The 20,552-nt window shown below is 34.1% G+C and overlaps 1 protein-coding gene across 1 annotated transcript; it reads left to right on the plus strand.

The window, feature by feature from the left end:
- The first annotated feature begins 1,481 nt into the window (after window positions 1–1,481).
- Window positions 1,482–18,798, plus strand: LOC147380503 (uncharacterized). Its single transcript, XM_086431629.1, has 9 exons — window positions 1,482–2,572; window positions 6,290–6,419; window positions 13,709–14,199; window positions 14,472–14,552; window positions 15,588–15,686; window positions 15,909–16,022; window positions 16,108–16,191; window positions 16,638–16,709; window positions 18,093–18,798. The coding sequence occupies exons 1-9, from the start codon at window positions 2,249–2,251 to the stop codon at window positions 18,351–18,353; spliced, it is 1,656 nt and encodes a 551-aa protein (XP_086287755.1). The 5' UTR covers window positions 1,482–2,248; the 3' UTR covers window positions 18,354–18,798.
- Window positions 18,799–20,552: the final 1,754 nt, after the last annotated feature.

The raw sequence follows: 20,552 nt of genomic DNA on the forward strand, positions 1-20,552 counted from the left end.
AAGGTGGGAAAAAAGAGATAGACTCATGACGTCTTTAAATCGAAGAATGAACATACAAGTAAGGGACTTTTTGATTCATTCTCTAACTTAATCCTTCTTGAATTATTTTTAACTTGATCACTGGAAGGTCTTGATCTGAAAAATCTTACTAGATATGAAATTTTTTACATGAACCAAGAAGGAGATCTTTATCAATGTTTGAGTTGAAATTTTTTACATGAACCAAGAAGGAGATCTTTATCAACGTTTGAGTTTTACTTATATATATATATTTATATGTATAGATAGTTAGATTTTTGAAATTCTTTTAAAGGGTTGAATTCAAATTATATTGGAACCATTCTTGTATTGTATTTTTAACGTTTTCCATCTTTCGGGGTAAATGTATATTTCGAATGGTAATTTGAATTAATGCCCCTGAGTTTGCACTAAATATCTTAGGATATTTAAGAAATACCACCCTATTAGATTGGTGATATTCGGCTTACTTCCTTGAAATTGTAAGATTAGGTATCTCCCTTGACCATAAGTCAACATTGCGTTTTTTTGATGATTTAGCTGGGAAATTTTGATTTCTTTTAAAAAATTTATTTCTTGATGATTGGACGTTTCTCTATAAAATTTTATTATTAAATCATCAAGAAAGAACAACATTGACTTATGATCAAGGGTAAACCTTATATTGCAGTTTGGAAAAGAGTAAGCCTATTATTATCTCTAAGCTCGCTACTTCTATGGGTGTCAATGGGTACCCATTGAATTGAAATTGAATCGACATCGAAATCGAAATCGAAATCAAATACCTTAACTCTGCATCCCTTTTTATTGGAATCGATTAGAGTTAGGTCTAAAATGGAACTGAATCAATAGGAATCGAAACCGTTAGGTTTTATCTAATGAGTACCAGCTAATACGTGAAACTGATTTATTTGTCATTTATTTCCATATTATAGATGATTTAAGGTATTTTTTATTTCATAAATAAATGTATGGTATATAAAATTCTTCACTTTTTTCATATAAATTATTGATTGAAATTTAAATTGAGTTAATCTTCTGAAAATTTATTATTTTTAATAAAAATAAATTTATATTTTTGAAAAAAAATTAATTTGTATCTAAATTATAACAAATTATAACTAATGGAACAATTTTATTAATAATATGTTAATTTTTTGAAAGAATTTTTTTATATAATGATTTAAAATATTTTTTTTCTCATTCGTTTATTGAAAATCGAAATCCCATGATTTTTGATAATTCTAATTCTGATTCTATTTATTTTAGAATCGAACTTGAAACATACAAGAATTGAAATTGAACTAATATAATGATTATGATTTTAAATTCCTTAATGACCGAACCGAAACCGACCCATTGACATCCCCAGCTACTTCATTCACATATTGAGAAAAAAGAAAAAAAATAACCAAACAGACTTCTCTTTAACGCTATAATCCTAATAATTTCAGTCAACTCCAATTCTCCATACCCTAAACTTTGTTCCTCAATCTCTCTCTCTCTCTCTAAGGCCTTTTACTTTCTGCTCTTTTTTTCTGAGGGAGCCCTACAAACTTTTTCTTTGTTTCTTTTTCACGAGCATTGCCTGAAAAAGCTAGCAACTTTACTTATTTTTTTCCTATTCTATCTTTGTTGGCAATTTGTGCTCAATTGGTAAGAGTTTGACGAGGGATTTCTAGGGTTTCCAAGAGAATCTCCGTGTTCTCAAAGGTAAATCACGAGATCTAATTGGTTTCTCTGCTTTTGTACTCTTCACCACTCGTTATTGAGATTGAAGAAGAACATGTGAACAAACAAACCAGATCGAATGGAATTTCTAGGGTTTTAAAAGGGAACTTGGTATTTTTGTTAAATAAAGGAAAGAAATTAATAGAGTTGCTTTTATGGAAACTTACATGTGAAGCAATCTACTTCGATTTGACTGAAACAGCTTCTGTCTTTCTTTTTTTTATGCGAATTTAGTTTTTTCATGGATTTTGTTGTTGAAGAATTCTTCGTGAAATTCATTAATGGTGACCGAATATTGTGAAATGAAGACAAGAAGATAATTGTTTGAGTGACCGAGTTTCTTTATGGATTCATTCAGTTCAGCTGATATTAATTGATAGAAGTGGCATCTCAGTGTTTCTTGAAAATGGGTTTTTTGGTCACATTTTGATTTATCTTCGTTGCTGTAAATCGGATAAGTTTCTTCCACCGATGAGAAGATTTTAGGGTTTTTTTTTTTATGATGGAGGATATAGGTCTGTTCAAGCAAGGATGGAGATGGCTTCAGTCACAGAAGCATGTGTACTCGAGTACAAGAACAACAGTGAGTTGTTTCAAAGATAAGATAATCTTTTTGATTGATCGACATTGGCCTATGTTGTATAGTGGGAGTTTGAAATTGGGAAAGTTTCTTTTGTTGCTGTTGTTAAAATGGAGGGACTGTGTTGTCCGAGGGTTTAGGTCGTTGGTTGGCCTTTCTTCTGCTGCATTGCTCATTATTATGTGGAGTTGCTTTCTTAGTTTGACGTCGATATCTTGCCTGGTGTATGTAATCCTGATTCTGGTATGTCCCCTAATACCTATGGATTATGTCTTTTTGCTGCTTTTTATATCAATCATTCTTGAAAGTTGTGTCAGAAACTTCTAATTACATTAAAATGAATTGTATAAGCATATTAAAATGCCTTCTGAGAAAATTATGCTTGAGTTCTACCAGGACTAACTGATTTGCGAGGAGAGTGGTTTGCTCATGAAATTAGCTACCATTCCATGGGATGGGTTTGCATGTTATTGTTTTGTACTCAAAGGTGACAAAAAAAACTATGAATTTTTTTTGTTGTTGCAAAAATTGTGGTTAAATTATTATTTTAATAGTCATTAATTAAATCATGATTTAAAAAAAAATTCATGATTCAATCGATGAATTTTTTTAGAAAGATCACATATTATTTTTATCTTTATTATTTTATAGTGTTCTTTTCTCGTTTAATATATGAAATACTTCTATATTTTTTTTTACTTAAAAAATATTTTTATTTTTTAATTTATCTGATGTTTTCCCAATTTTATTGACTCTTGCTGAAATTATCCAAAGCTTTCTCTTACCAAATTATTGTCTTACTTTATTTGTGTGCATGAACGGAGCTGCTTTTGTTAGTTGTAGCATGGAATGTTATTCTTCCTGAATGCTTTAATCACCATGTTATACACATGGAGGATCTGGACCATTTGGTCAGCATTCCCTTTCTACTAATAGGAAATCATGTAAATAATTTTTAGGAACCGTTTACAAATCTATTGATTTCTAATTTTATCTTTTGTAATCTTTTCATTCATCCACCTTGGCATCCTAATTTCTGCTATGTTTTCAATCTATGAATATATAATGGTTGAGTGGTAGACTTGGGTATCATTAGGTTTGCTCCCTAGTTGGTCTCAAGTTCGAATCCCACCAACTATATTCCTGTGGTGGCCACGCATTGGCTTGGACCAAGCAGGCACTAGCCATAGCCTGTGTGTGGGGCGTAGGGACTAGTCAAGATGCGTGCAAGCTAGCCCGTATAGCCTTCGTTATCAAAAAAAAAAAAAAAAAAAAAAGTAATTTCGGAATTGGCTGATTTTTTGTGAGGATGCTCTTTTTATTTTTGATCAGTCAAGGATGATCTCTATGATGAGGAGATCATCCTCACCAAAAATCAGCCCGTTCTGAAATTTTTAACCCTATCAAAAGTGATTTACAAAAATCGGACGGTCCACGATTCTTCAACTTGTAAATTAGTGTTACAAGTTTAGGAATGAACTGATTTTTCATTTGGATGATCTTGTCATCATAGAGATCATCCTCACAAAAAATCAACCCATTCCAAAACTTCTAACCCATGTTTTGAAAAATGTTTGGCACAATATTTGGCTCTCTTTAGGGCCTCCGATTGCTCCCCATATATATATATATAGATAATTTCTTGATTTCTCATCATTCATCTCCATAAAGCATAGCATCTGGTCTTACTCTTTAAAATTTTTTCCTTTAATTTGATTGTTATTAGTCAATTAATACTCAAGAAGCACACTTCCATTTAACAAAGAAGCATACTTCCATTGTAACCATCCAACTCTAATTCCAAGGACATCATTCCCTGCAATCTCTCAATCCCGATGAATTATGAAACCAAGGTAACAAAAATGGTTGTTCAGGGTATATCCTTGCCAGGAATTTTTATTGCTCCTTCTCTTCTATGCATCATTACTAAAGTTGAACTCCATATGTTGCCTTGGTCCTATTTATTCTAAATCCATTGGACTCTAAAGTAGCACTCTAGAGTTTTGGTTTCGTGTCATGTGCCTATTTATTCACGTTAGCTAATTAGTTACATCATTTGCTAATGATATACACCAGGATATCTGCATTGAATATGAGTGGTTATTTCATTTATAATTAAATCAAATAGATACGGGCTTCTAAGCTAATCCTTGATGTAATCTGGTTGCAGGTGGGTACTAACTTCCCTCCTTAGTTTTTTTCTTACACTAGTCACTCTTTGAATCAACATCCATCAAATTAATAATCTAAATACGTATGTTTTCTCTGTCAGTATCTTTTGTTCTAAACTTCAACAACATTTATTTATTATGGTTGACTTCCATGTAATTAAATTAATTAACTAGTATTCATTTTCTGTCTTAATCTTTGTTCCTTTCCCATAATCCCATGAAAAGAAGTCTAGTTTCAAGCAAAGAGATTTGATGTTCTTGGAGGCGGACCTTGGATAAACCATGCTTTCACCACCAAGAGGTGCTATTTTGGGGCATAAAAAAAATTCCTAACCTAAATCAGACTCTTGTCATTTTGAGATGTGTGCATACCCTAGAATTATATCAGCTTATGTATCTTGTTGTCATAGTGCAAATCTCTATGTGGCCTATCACACATTTTGAGGTGGTTGGCACTCATCTTGAGATCAGAATATGTATCTTCTCGTTCGATATACCTAATTGATATATTTGATAATGAGAAGAATTTAAATTGAAAAGTTAGCCAATGATGATTTTTGCAATCTTTAGCGTGGAATTTTTTTTTATGTTAAATAATTATATTACAAGAGAGGGGAGAGATGAAAGAGGCCTAAAGGCCATGGTTTGTAACGGAGACTTGAAATATTTGGTTAATAGTGGATCGTCTCTCGCTAAAGCTTCAAGATGTAGTTTCTGGTTTAGGGTGGCAAACTTCATCAACAAATTCTTTGTATTCCTCCTTGTCTTTTGCTCTTCTTCTTTCACTTTTTTGGATTTTCTTGTGAATGTGATTGTGTGATTCACATTCATGATTTGAGTTGTTGGGAGGAGTCTTGAGGAATAACGATGACGGTCAAATTTTATCCCCTCATATTTTTGGAGAATTTGCTAATGCTTTTTTACCAAATACCACCAGTCAGATTTTTATGTCCAAATGAAATAGGAAATAGTGAATTGGGTATGATCTCCTTTGTGAAGTAGTTGACACCTTGTTGGATATTTGGCCCCACTCAACTACAATGTCTATAACCAAAATTTCCATGATATATCTACAGAATTGTGGTATCAGTGGTTTGTAAATCAAAGAGATAAACACACATGATATATCCACATCGTTTTTACCCTTTTTTCTAAAGCTTTCCCTTGCTCTTTTAAACCGGTACTCCGACTTTATGACTATCGGTTGGATCTGGAAATTCTGATTAGGGATGACTTTGCAAATATTGTATATAACATGTTGTTGATCTCTTCTTATGGTTGAAGAATGTCAAGTAAAAGACAAAGGCTTATCTCATACATTTCAATCATTCCCTCAAAGTGACTTTCTTCATGTAAATCTGATGGAGACCTGTTTCTTATCTACTAGATCAGCACTATGGTTTACAATTGGGATGCTAACCAAATGTTCCTTAAGCTATTTGACTAGCAATCAAATGAGAAGAGAAAAATAAAAGAAGAAACCGTAAGCAACTTACCAAGGTGGATCATCTGTAAAATTTTCCACGTTTGGATTTTGTATGGCTTCTCTGCACCTAGAATTCTTTGTTTGCTTCCTTAGAAATTTATTCATGTTGAATAGACAAAGAACTAAATTTCTATTTTCTTCCTTTATTTATTAATAAAGTTCCTTTCTGTTGTTCGTACAGTAACAGTCATATATCAAGTCTAATCATTAGTACCTGCTTCATTGGGTGCTGTTGTCATTACTAGTTGGGTTTTCTTAAAATGTCATCCATAACAATACTGACAGTAGGACTCATTGTTTCAGGGTGCTGCTGGAGGTGCTATTCATTACTTGGGTTACACTCCTGGACTCTTTATTGTTGGGTTCTTTGGTATTTTGATGTTGTGGATGTATGGTAACTTCTGGGTAACAGGGACACTGTTTATAGTTGGAGGTATGGTATCCCTTTCTTTCCTTACCGACTTTGAAGGTTGGATGTCGACATTTACATTTATTGCTAGTCCAATGTTTGCTACCTGACAAATAAATTACTACATATAATGTACAAAGTCCCGTTGGCATGTCTGTCTGACATGGGTATGCAATGCTTGACATGAAAACTTTTAGAGACCTGAAACTTGGACATGCTTGTTAACATGTATGATATAATATTTAGCTATAGCGAAATCAGAATTTTTTTTATAACTTAAAGTAGGAAAATAAATATATTAGAAGTAATAACAAAAAGAAATATATTAAAAATAAACAAAATTTTTTTTGTGCACCATAACTTTAAAATGATTTTAATGACAAAGAGTGGTCGTGTTTAATAACTTAAAATTGTTTACACCAACCCTATTTCAATTGCAATATTTCGTTACTCAGTTAACCATTGAACAAATCTTATAGCTTCTAAGTTTCATTTAACCAAATAAAAAAGTCATATTATTATATTTGCTTCAAATGCGATGATTCAAGGCACCTATGTATGTGTTTAACCGAATTATTACTTCTCACTTTTTTGCTTGCCCTGAAGTGTGAAGTTGAAGGTGGATAGGATTTGTAAGAATTTTTTTTTGGCATGATAAAGTAGATAGAATAAAGTATCATATGGTTAGTTGGAAGATGTGTTTGCCAAAAAATCATGGAGGACTGGGCTTTAGGAGCTTTGCCACTATGAACTCGGTGTTATTGACAAGATGGTTATGGAGATTCGGCGAGGAGGAGTCTTTGGAGGAGTGTGGTGGTGGATAAATACGGGGTGAAGGAGTTCAGGTGGGAATGTGGGGACACGCTAAAGATGCTTTCAATTGTGAAGTTTGGAAAGGTATTCTGAAAAGAACACCCCTATTCTGTAGGAAGGTGAAATTCAAATTGGGAAGGGGGAATAAGATTCATTTTTGAGAAGATAGATGGTGCAAGTATGTGTCCTTGATGGAGCTTTTCTCGGATTTCTGTGAAATGTCGTCTAAGAAGGGAGGTCGATTGAGTTTTTCTTGATTGACGAGGGTAGAGAGGTCATGGGATTTTGGTGTCAGGGAAATTTCAACAATTGGGAGTTGAGTAGAGTGGTGAGTCTTTTGGAATTGCTCGACCCTGAGATGATTGGCACTAGCTTTGAGTACCGCATATTGTGGGATGGTACCATGGATGATGTCTATACTGTGCGATCCATGTATGGTACTGATTTGCCAGCTTCCTTGCTTGCTTCATTTGGTGAGTGAAGGTTACGTTTAAAGTTTCCATTTTGTGTGGTTAGCTGCTTTGGGGAGAGTCACAACAATGGATCAATTGATTAAAAGGGGTTTTCAATAACTGAGTTGTTGTTTCATGTGTTTCAAGGACGGAGAGACGGTAGATCAGTTGTTGATACATTGCGCATGTGCCCAACAACTATGGTATCACTTCCTTAGGTTTTTTGGAGTGGTTGGTAATTTTCCAAGATCAATTAAGGGGTTGTTTGAATCTTGGTTGGTGTGGGGCTACTCCTTTATGGCTTCCAAGCTTGATACTGAATTTACTAGCAATAGCCAGTTCCTTCGCCTATGTTGGAGTCTTCTTCCCTTTGCCATATGTTGGGGGCTGTGGAGGGAGCGTGATAGACATACTTTTGAAGGAAAAGAGTTCCAAATGAAGGATATTATTTTATCAATCTTGAGAATGCTGTTTTCTGGGGGAAGGTCTTCAAAGAATTTAAGGGAGTCTTTTTGAGGACTTTGTTGCTAGATGGGAGAACATTTGTAATCTAGAGGAAGGCTAGGGTTGTCTTTTTTGCTCCTTTTGATAAGTTTCCTTATAATCAGAAGTCATCTTTACCCTATTTTCTTTCAATAATTTATTTTTATTTATATTAAAAAATGTTTTGGAACATTCCGAATGTTTCAATTCCAATTCATTATGCTTTGGGTTTTGGAAAAACTGACACAACGAAATGATTTGAGACCTTGTTCAACTGAGTAACCTGGACCAGACCAAAATGGTTTACCAAGTTCAGGGGTTCTAGTCTGGTTTGGGGGTAAACTGAAACTTAGATCTAGCTGATTGGTTTCGGATTCAACTTGGACCGGTAGTTTGAAAGTGAACCTAAACAACAGTGAAACCGGGTTCAAACCAATTCGAGTTTTGACCCGAAATCCATAAAATTTGTAAAAATTGCATTATTTTGTGTGCATAAAATGCCAAAAAAAAAAAAACTATAAAAATTGAATAATAATTTCAAACTAAAATTTCAAAGATTGAATAATAATTAAAAAAATTGAAAAATAAACTTGTAAATAAGTTGGGTGTTACAAATTATAAATTTCAATTCTTCTCCTTATTCATTTACTTCCTTTCATATTCTTTGCAAATGCCCCCTATCCATTTTATAAATAAAAAATTATAATAATTAAGAAAATATAATACAATGAATTTGAACAATCAAACCTGGATGTCGAGAGTTGTACTAAATAATATAACTTAAGAACTATAGTTGCACTAATATGATCTTGATGTCTTGAGAGTTGAGAGAGATATAGAAACTTGAAAGTCTTGATCTTGATGTCTGGATGCTAGAGTTCTTGAGAGTTGAGAGAGAGATTGAAACTTGAAAGTCTTGATCTTGATGTCTAGATATTTGAGTTCTTGAGAGTTCAGAGAGAGAGAGAGAGTGTGTGTGTGTATGAGAATATGAGAGATTGATGATGTTATGTCTTAGTCCTTAGCCATTTTTATGGTGGTTCTAAGTTCTAACAAGTATGGTAGTTTTAAATATAAAGTACATGAGTAGTTGAATTTTACCGTTGTATTTACTTTTATAATTTTTTTTTTTTTTCAAATTTCATATAATCACGGGTTTCCATGTTTTATATATGTAAAGTCGGTTTCGGTAGACAAAGTTCTAGACGACGTGTTTTGTCTTATATGTGCTACGAGTTTCGGAATGGCCTGATTTTTGTGAGGATGACGTTGACCTCTATGGTGAGGAGATCATCCTCAAGAAAAATCAATCCATTATGAAATTTCTAACCCTAGTTTACATGTTGAAGAATCATGGACCGTCAATTTTTACCATTAGTTTGTAAACCACTTTTCATGGGGTTTGAAGTTTTGGAATTGAATGATTTTTTGTGAGGATGATCTCACCCTAGAGATCATTCTCACAAAAAATCAGCCCATTTCGAAACTTTTTAGCCATATTAGACAACTTTGTCTAGAATTTTGCCCACAATTTTTTCTAGTAATGTTTGAATAAGCACTTAGAGTCGGTCAGTTGAGTGTCATGGCTCCCAACAACACACTCCTATGGTTTTAAAATAAAAAAAATGTCAGAATGGTCTCAAGATTGTTGGAGTTGTACTAAGTGGGTCAAAAATCAGGTTCACGGGTTCGGTCCGATTTCGGTTTTGGTTCGATTTTAGGCACCTAACCTAAGACCGAACCTATACAAATCGGGTTGGTAACGGTCCAAGTAAGAAACCAGTTCTGGCCTGGTTTTCGGGTTAAAAAATATAGTTCGGGCTATCGGTTCTTGATTTATTGAACACCCCTAATCAGAAGTGTGTTAATTGGAAGAAAACTAGAGTAATCCAAGCTTTGGTCCAATGATAGAATCGCACCATTAAGAATATGATATAGATAGGAAGTTATGGAGTAGAATCTCATTGTTCCTTTCAGAACAGTAGATTCTCACTAATCAGTCATTCTTCAAGAAGACACCATCACACTAGTCTAGAAAACAACGTACCACAACTCTAGAGTTTTGCAACAAGAACACTTCCAAATCCTTAGACTGAGGGGTGTCCAAAAATCCGAAACTGGTTTCTTACCTGGACTGTGACCAACTCGATGGGTATAGGTTCGGTCTTGAGTTAGGTGCCTGAAACTTGACTGAACTCGGAATCGGACCGAAACCCGTGAACCTAATATTTTACCCGCTTTGTACTACTTCAGTGATTTTGAGATCGATTTGACATTTTTTAAAATTTTAAAATTGTGAGCAATGTGCTGTTGGAAGTAGTGACACTCAAGTGACTGACAAATACTTTTTAAACGTTACTTCATAGATATATATAAAACATGGATGTTGTTTGGACTTGGGAGTCGTGAGACTCAAGTAATTATTCAAATGTTACCTTTGTATATATATATTGTAAAACACAACCGAGTTGCTACAGTTTTGTGTGTTTTGAGTTTGGGATAAATTTTCCCTCAACTACAATTTTGTAGTTGGACAAATGTCTCCTCGAACTTACACCGCATTTTTTTGTTTTTGCCTTTCACTCCCTCTAATTTAATGTTTTTTAACCCATTTTATTAGTTTTTAGCTCTTAACCTCAAATTTTTTAATAGCAATGGTGGGGCCCACTTTTGTGGGAAACAAATCCAACGAAGATAAACCTCCCATCAAGCTATAGTTTTTTGGGACCCACTTTATTTCATTTATTCTTAATCTCCTCTAACTTTACTATATTTCTTCTTTTACCCCTTTAATCCACTTTATTATTTTTCATCTTTTATCCTTTTAATCTCATTTTTTTAATAATACCCCTCAAACTTTATTTTTTTCCATGTTTACCTCCTTAACCCGGTTTTAGGGCCACAATGCTACATTTTTTTGTGTGTGTGGATAAACCTCCAATTAAACTATAGTTTTGTGGGGCTCACTTTATTTCCTTTTCTCTTCAGTCCTTCTAACTTTACAATATTTCCTCTTTTATTCCTTTTAATTTACTTTATTATTTTTCATCTTTTACCCCTTTGACCTCAAAATTCTTTAATAATACCCTTCTAACTTTATTTTTTTTCCTTTTACCCCTTCAACTCTCTCATCAAGCTCTAGTTTTGTGGGATCCACTTTATTTTCTTATACATTTCACCCTTATAACTTTCTTATATTTCCTCTTTTACACCTTTAACCCACTTTATTGTTTTTATCTTGTACCCGTTCAGCCTTAAATTTTTTCAATAATACTTGTCCAACTTTATTTTTTATGCTTTTACTCCCTAACCCGAGAGAGGATGTTTGTGCTGTAGCACGGACGAACTGTATCTATATAATAAAATATAATTGAGTTGCTACAATTTTGTGTTTTTTGAGTTGGGGATAAATGTCCCCTTAACTACAGTTTTGTAGTTGGACAATTGTCCCATCGACCTACACCACACTTTTTTACTTTTCTTCTTCACTCCTAACTTTATTATATAGACTCTTCAACCCAATTTGTAACACCCAACTTATTTATAAGTTTTTTTATTTGTCAATTTTTGTAATTTTAGTTTGAAATTATTATTTAATGTTCAATTTAAGAGTATTTATTTGGATTTTTATAGCTTTTTTATGGCATTTTATGCAAAAAAAAAAAATACAAAATTTATGGATTTCGGGTCAAATCCGGACCAATTTGGACCTGGTTTCATGGTTTTCGGGTTCACCCCCAGTCCACTGGTCCGGTTTGAATCCGGAATCGGTCATCTCGGTTTGCCCCCAAACCAGACTAAAACCCGGTAAACCAGTTTCGGTCCGGTTACCCGGTTGAACACCCCTACTTAGACTTATATCTCATCTATCTATGATAGAGGGGGTACAGGTGTTTCCATCACAAGACATACAACAATTAGGTAAGCGCTTGAACACTTGCATCACAGTTATGAGCTATACAACACTAAAAAATCACCTGCATAAAGACTTAATCAATAGCCATACATGATCTACTTGTACTTATCCAGCTTTAGATTGACATCTTGTAATCCGTAACCTGCTCGATTACCTACCCTTTTTTTGTGATACTTGACTTTTAATGAATACCAAACTTTGCTAGTTGCACATGCCCATTTTGCAATTATTCTGAAGAGTTCTGTTTTCTTGAGGATGATCTTCTGGGGGTATCCGATAATTATGTAATGGCATGTATCTAGAAATATATCACAAATTTTGTTTGGAGTAAACAATGCCAGGGCCACCTTCTTGTTCTTAAGTATTACGTGTTTGTCCAGGAGAGTCTTGCTACTGAACACATTGACTTCTCTTCCTTTGTGCGGAACAATACCGAACTTAGAAAAATCTAATGCCTCAAAGTAGATTTCCAACTGAGGTTCTAGTTAGGAAAGGATTGGTGGTCAACCAAAATACTCCTTTAATAGTTTGAATGCTTCCTCACACAATTCAGTCCCCTCACAATACCTTTCCAACAATTAAAGAAAGATACACTTTTTCTAAGCCTGAGAGATAAAGTGGTTTAAGAGTGGGATGCTTTAGGTCAGCTTATGCACTTCTTTTGTTTCTAGATGAGAATGATATTCCGACCTCAATTTGATCAGGATTAGGTTCAATCCCTCTCCTTGTCACTAGTATACCAAGAATTTCCCTAGCGGCACGATAAAGGTTCATCTTGGCATTTAACTACATTAGAAACATATGTACTCATGCATTCTAAGTTGGCCAACCATTGCTCCCGACTTGGGCTTTTTATCAGTCACCAAACCGGGGTTCGGGAATAAGTTGGCAAGGGGAAATTTGGAAATTCAGAAAAATTGAGAAAAAAAAAAGAAGGAAAAAATGGGGCTTTGGTTAGGGTTGTGTAATTGTCCTACTAAGCGGTGGTCTCATGCTACATCATCAAATCCCATGTTAAACTATAGGTCAATAACACATTCAAAGTCTTTATTGTTCAACATATAAAAATATAACAATCGTGAATCCTAGTTAGGATTTCATCAACTGATTAAATCCATGCCATCCTCATTTGCATCCTCATCCGGTTGAGTCATTTCTCTTGCTCTGTAGATCTCCCTGTTGAGATCCATCAGTTACTGGGTTCCACCCTACGGGTGTATAATGTATGCTGATACGCCATTGGTATATTATATTGTACATACAGTCATCTTGACAAAAAAAAAAAAGACTTCCTTGGCCATTTTCTAGTGCCAGTTCAATTCTCTATTTTACCTCATTTTTCTTTGCCATTTCTTCAACAGAATCTCAAATTCTTTTCCTTTTTTCTTTCTTTCTTTTTTCCTGTTTTGGATGTGTGGAATTGGGAAATAATAATATTAAAAAAAACTATGTGTCTATTGAGAAAAGGTGGAAACTAAATCTATCTTGTCTGTGTCTTTTTTCTATAGGCATATCTTATCTGTTTCTTAATTGTCTTTATTTTCATTTTTGTGAAATTCATTCTATTTAATCCTTTATCTTACCCCCAACCCAATTGCTCTCTAGATTAGATACTGAAACCAGTTATTACACTTACCATGCAAACACAGGTTATTTGTTCTCATTAAATCATGCACGGCTGGTGGTCTTAATGGCTACTGCATATGCCCTTTATTGTGTTAAAGTCCGTGTTGGTTGGCTCGGAGTTTTCCTCTCGATAAACCTGGCTTTCTTTTCAAATGATCTCTTGAATCACTTTCTCCAAGGATATGAAAATGTAAGTGAAGATACACACTTAGAAGAACAGAAAGAATCAGAACCAGTTACAGAAGATGACTTCTCAGGAGATTGTGAAAGTTCTGCTCCTAGTGAAGAAGCTGAAAACTTGCACTCATGCAAATCATCAAGCAATGCATCTACTACTTCAACTGTTGTGAATATTCAGAGAGAGTCTTCTGCTGGCCGGGTGATCAAAGCCGATGCAAACTCAGTTGATGAGATGAGGAGGATATTGAATAGTTTGAATCATTATGAAGCACTGGGATTTTCCCGTAACAAGAACATAAATGCCATATTATTGAAGAAGGAATACAAGAAAAAGGTACGCTCAACTCTGTTGCATCCATTCTGCACTCCAAATCCGAAGTGTTCTTCACCAAAAGTCATTTGGATTGAATGATTAGTTTAATCCATTCGGCTTTCTTGGGCCATTGGGAAAAAAAAGGACAATTGGTCCTAACTGGACCCATTGGTGTGGTTGTGATAGTGGTGAAAGTTTAGATAGCACTGTGGTTAAACTCCATTATGCTGTCAGTTATTTTGTTTATTCTCTGTTAACACTTGTTTTGCTCATGGCTTATCTTTCATCTATAGGCCATGCTTGTGCATCCTGATAAAAATATGGGAAGTCCACTAGCAAGTGAATCATTCAAAAAACTTCACTGCGCATATGAGGCAAGTTTCTGGCATTAGAAGTAGCAATTTTTCCATCTTCTTTCCACTTGCTTCATGTATATGTAAATTGATAATTTTACTATTTCAAGCTATGTAATGATAGCATGGACTTGCGTGTTGGTTTCCTCATGCATATCAGCTGTCTGACATCCTTCAAGAAGTCCATCATGTTCATACACATAAATTATAATATAAATTTTTTAGCTATGTTCAACTTAAATTGTTTTATAAATTGGAATGAATATGCCTTTATATATATATATATATATATATATATGGGTGGCGTTCCGTTCGGCAGCCAATGTTGTCTTATATGGCTTAAAAGCTTCGGATTGAGCTGATTTTTTGTGAGGATGGACTCTATGGTGAGGACATCATCCTCACAAAAAATCAGCCCAATCTGAAACTTCTAGGTCCATCAAAAGTGATTTACAAATTTTCGGTAAAAAATCGACGGTCCACAATTTCTATACCATATTTGAGGGGGTTAGAAATTTCAGATTGGGCTGATTTTTTGTGAGGTCGATCTTCTTACCATAGAGATCACTCCCACAAAAAAAATCGGCCCAATCCGAAACTTTTAAGCCATATAGGACAAATGTGTTGGCTCCCTTATGTTGGCTGCCGAACCTGACCCTATATATATAATTTCATTAAGAGAAAAGAGGTTCAGAAGACCTACCTAGATATAATTTAACAAAAGACCACCCCATTTAAATACAAAATCTTTAAAGAATATACCGTATTTGTTAAAGTAAAATAAACATCTCCATGTACGATATATTTATATTCAATAACTTAATAGATATTAGTAGATTTGTATATAAAACAACTAAATAAATTTACTATCCTCCTTTTAGGAAAAAAAAAAAAAAAAAAGGAAACAAAAAGAAGAAAGAAAGAAACTGCCGTGTTGGATTTGTCAACTTGGATGTGTCTGGCGAAAAACGTGCACAATGCCGTGCCTTTTTTGACCTTGATTTCAAGAACTGGGGTGACCTTTCTGTGTGATGTGTAACGGTGATGATTTTTCAGGTTCTTTCAGATTCTGAGAAGAAGAAAGACTATGATGAGCATTTGAGGAAGGAAGAATCGAGAACTGTCTGTCAGAAGCCACGTGGCAGTTCACCGCAGGTATCATTTTGTGCTTTATCTTGTTGGCGTAGGTCTTTACTTTTTTCCCTTTTATTGTCATCTATGAGGAAAACTAAAAGAAGTGGGGAAAAATATTTAAATATTAATCAATTTTACTTGTCAGTATATCAATGTTCCACCCTTGACTTGAAACAACTTGTAGTCTTGTAGCCAATACCTATATGATTAGGAATGAGAGTACCTATCTCTTACAATTGGCAGGATGGTGCTGACTATCAATCTGAAGAGTCAAGGCGTATACAATGCACAAAGTGTGGGAACTCACATATATGGGTATGCACCAATAGAACCAAAGCCAAGGCCCGGTGGTGTAAGGTTAGGCTAATTTTGAATTTATTCGACAATATTAGTTGTTTACTCTTTTTGAGCATTATATAACATCACTCTTTTTTCGCATCAGGATTGCTGTCTATATCATCCAGCCAAGGATGGGGATGGATGGGTTGAATATGGATGCTCACTAGTCACGTCAAGGCCTCAGAAGGTATTTTCCTTCCATTGAGGATCTTGCTTTGATTAGTCCTATTTGTTTTGCGTAGTATGGATGTCATCGTAGTAGACTGTAAGGTAGAATGCTTAATCAGTACAATGGTACTGCAAAACACTCAATTATTGTGCATGCTGATGTTAGATTTTGAGAGATTCTATTGCCACACCAACTTTTGCTAACGCTACCCCAATTCATATTTAAATCACCAAAGAATTAACACATCTTGGGGGTGCCGTTAGTAAAAGTTGGTGTGACAATAGAAGCTCCAAATTTTTTTTTCTAACTTTTGTCTTTTCTGGTTGTTTTTCACCATGTCATGGAGGAAAAGATTTGCTTTACGTACTGCATCTACTATCAATAATGTACATTCAGTCTAATTGTGTGTGGTGTGAAGTTCACTGACCCTTGATGTATTTAAAAATTCGTCCCTTTCCTTCCAGGTGGAAATTCCGCGTGCCTTTGTTTGTGCTGAGAGCAAGATCTTTGATGTGTCGGAGTGGGCCACTTGTCAGGTCAGTTGTTCATCTCTTTTATTACACAAGCTGATAATATGCCTCTAGTCATATATATTATGCTGGTTTTTCACCCTATGAATAGGTGGTATAGCAGAAGAGGAGAAAAAAATTTGATATCTGGCATCAACCTCAATTTTCCTCGAGTAATCCATAGTCTGATAAGAGGGAAAAATAACCATAAATTTCCAAGTTAACATTAAAATATACATACATACATATATATATATATATATATATATATATATATATATATATATATATATATATATATATATATTGGGTCAGGATCAAGGGACATATGTAAAAACAATGTAACATTTTCGGATTGAGCTGATTTTTTGTGAGGATGATCTCTATGATGGGAAGATCATCCGAAAAAAAAAAGTCCAATCTGAAACTTCTAACCCCATTAAAAGTGATTTAGAATGTGGACCGTCGATTTGTTGATAATTTTTGCCAATAATTTGTAAATCACTTTTGATGGATTTAGAAGTTTCTTCTCATCATAGTGACCATCCTCGCAAAAAATCAGCTCAATCGAAAACTTCTAACCCATATTTTGAAAAACCATTTTTTTTACATATGTACCTTGAACCGCCCCCTATATATATATATATTTATGCAACACTGGGTATCCTTGTCTGGACATGAGCTTTTAAGATATGGGAACCCTTACTGACTTGAATATCTGCCTTTATACTTAATGACAAAAATGAGAATAAGTATCAAACACAATGTGGAATGAAGTTTTGCAAAGCCTTGTAAAAAAAATGTATATTTTCCCCTTCATTTTTCTGTCGGACAAAAGAAATTCGAGGACATCATCTTGGATGGGCCATTGCACAGACCTCATATCAATTGGATGAACCTAGCCATCCATTTGATTACATTAACCTTTGGGAAGTAAACAGTTTCTGAGATAATGTAATTGCTTTGTATATCAAAATTTGCCAATTGTTATCTACTTCAAGCCATCCAAATTCTAGCTCCAAGTAGCAATGTTGATCCTTTAATATCAATTTTATGCTATGGTCGAAGGGGTGGTCCATTGATCGAATGGTATGAATTGATGATATGGGGGAAAATTGCATGATAGAAGGGTGGTAATGCAGCTGACTGCAGGAAGAACAAAAACCTAGTCAAATAAATAAATAAAAGATGGTATGCCCTTTGTATTTTATTCGATGGTATGGCCATTTTATTTATTTATTTTACTTCACTGAGGCTTATAAATATGGAAACGTAGAAGTTTCTTTGTCATGCATCATTTTGTAAAATGGAACCTTCAACATAGCTTATGGCTTCATTGATTTTGAACTCAAAAAATGATATCATCTTATGGTTCCTCCCGTAGAAACCCATTAAAATTGTTGTACACAGGGAATGACTTGTAGGCCTAATACCCACCGCCCGAGCTTTCATGTAAACATGGTTGGCTTGGAGAAGATGGCACAAAGGTCCAACCCGAGCAGATTCGCATGGGATTTGGATGCTGAGATGACGGAAGAAGAGGATGACTTTGAGGTGTGGCTTCAGCAGGCCTTGGCCTCTGGCCTCTTCTCTGAGACCTCGAAACGTAGAAAGAGTTGGAGCCCTTTCAAGTTGCATCCAAAGAAGAAGCATTGGCGGAGATCACCATGATGATTTATAAATATCGTCGAGCGAAGGGCAACTGATGCTGTCTGTTGTCCTTTATAAAGAGGTTTTGAGTGTAGGAATTATTGGGAGATAAGGGAAGAAAGCCGGTATTTGCTTCATGGGTCATCATCATCATGTGTGTGGGCTATATAAATAGATTCTCATGTATATCTTGCTGCCTTTCATCTGTTTTAAAATCATTGTAAAAGCTCTGCAAATGCAACTTGTTTGAGGGCTACGCAAATGTAGCTCTAGGGAATTACATGAGAGAAGGTGGTGAATCTCTGCCCCGTTGTAAATTAGTCCTGGTAACACACATCTATTACCCCCCACTTTAACTCATGTATAAAACATAAAACTCAGGGTAATAATGTCGTAAGATTTTTTTTTTTTTTTTCTTCCTATAATCGCTCTTCAATTTCGAGTAAAACTTTTAGTGCTTCGAAGAGTACTCGGTTTTTTTTTTTTTTTTATTATTTTTTATTGCAAGAAAAGAAAAGAAAGTGAAAAATTTGGTCAAACATTCACTAAATAGGAAATATGTGGCTTATACCTTTTACATGTTTTATTAACAAATTCAGAACAAATAGTTCTAGTGCTTAAAAAGGGTGTCAACCTATGTATCATGATCCAATGATTTTCAATTATGTGAGTTAAGATTTTAGAATCTAGAGTATGTGGCATACATATAATAAATCAGAATTCAAAAAATAATTAATTCCTCCTCCATTTGGGTAATTGAGCAAACAATTAGGACGATTTAATTATCAATCTAAAAATCCAATAAAAGATTTACTTTTATTTACAATATCCTTATAAAATTCTTAATAATATAATATTTTGAAAAGATCTGAACAATTAGAAACATCTACTATTAATTTAAAATATTTATAACTTATATCTCAAGCAATCATTGAAAAAATTCAATAGTCAATAAACTAAAAAAAAGTTCCAACAAGATATATGAACATCCTTTGAACTCAAATGAGAGAGAGAGAGAGAGAGAGGTGTCTAGTCTTGCTATCAAGAGAAAGAAAAATATAAAGGAAAATCAATATAAAAACATCCAAGGAGTTGCATAAATTGATTTGATTTCAGTTCTTCTATGTGAAGTTGTAGAGATGGATTTGATTTTAGATTTACTTCTTCATTGTTTTTAATTCTGATATATTAATTTCTTTTAATCGATTTGCCAAAGAGAGTGAGAGAAAGACCTACCTTATTGAACTATTGGAGAGTGGAGATGATAGAAAGATTGAAAAGTCCAACTGATGGAGGAGAACGGAGTTCCAATAGTAACTTATTTTTCATTAAAATACACAAGTTTTTCGAATCATTCAAGTATTTGTATTTGGAAGAATAATACTTTTATTAAAAAAAAATTCACAAAGAAAACAACAAATTGGTAACAAGGGGCATGCCATCAGCGTGTATCTCAATATGCACTAAAACCGTAAAATATGGAGGGGTAGACCCATCAATCGGGTAAATATGGATTTTTCAATCGGTTTGGCCTGTGAATACTTGTAGGTCTGGTTTGACCCAGTCGGACCGATCAATGGTGTGGTATCTAAGTTTTAAAATAGAGAAAATAACTTAATAGTCCTTGGCATTAACTTTTCTTTCAATTTAGTCCTTGACTTTTGCGGGTTATCAAAATAATCTATTTATTAAATCTCTCTTTTCAAAATAGTTCTTGAAACCCACTCTAGATATTTCTCACGATTGAAATGTCGAAATTATCCTAACCATACAAACTCCCCATTTTCGTCTAACAAAATTGGATTTCCGGCATCCTAGTTGAGTTTTAGAGACTCCAATAAGATGAAAACGATTTGAGAAGGAAGAAGAAACTATTTTCAATTCTTTTACTTCTTTTTTGGATGAAAATTGATCAAGGATGGTTCTTTTGGTTTGAAATCATCTACACAAGTTGTTATGTAAAGTTTTAAGTTGATCTTTTCATGTATTTTAGTTGGAAACACTGAAAAAATGAGAACAAGTGGGTTTTACATCGTCGAAGTCAACAAATTTTATTTTTGAGTTCAATATTTTTATTGTCGAAGTCAACAAATTTTTTTTTTAAATTATTGTCGAGGTTACCAATTTTTTTTTATTGTTGAGGTCAACAATTTAAATATATATATATATTGGTGAGGCCAACATTAACTAAAAAATCGTCAACCTCAACAATAAAACTAA

Source organism: Akebia trifoliata, unplaced genomic scaffold, assembly GCF_017979445.1.
Source record: "Akebia trifoliata isolate Shusen 1 unplaced genomic scaffold, ASM1797944v1 Contig01351_ERROPOS1984962, whole genome shotgun sequence".
In the NCBI taxonomy this organism is placed as follows: Eukaryota; Viridiplantae; Streptophyta; class Magnoliopsida; order Ranunculales; family Lardizabalaceae; genus Akebia; species Akebia trifoliata.

Excerpts from the sequence above, each read along its gene's own strand:
- LOC147380503 (XM_086431629.1), top strand. The coding sequence starts at position 2,249 with ATGATGGAGGATATAGGTCTGTTCAAGCAAGGATGGAGATGGCTTCAG. Across the intron at positions 2,573-6,289 it reads TGTATGTAATCCTGATTCTG|GGTGCTGCTGGAGGTGCTAT; the intron begins GTATGTCCCCTA and ends TCATTGTTTCAG. Across the intron at positions 16,710-18,092 it reads CGGAGTGGGCCACTTGTCAG|GGAATGACTTGTAGGCCTAA; the intron begins GTCAGTTGTTCA and ends TGTTGTACACAG.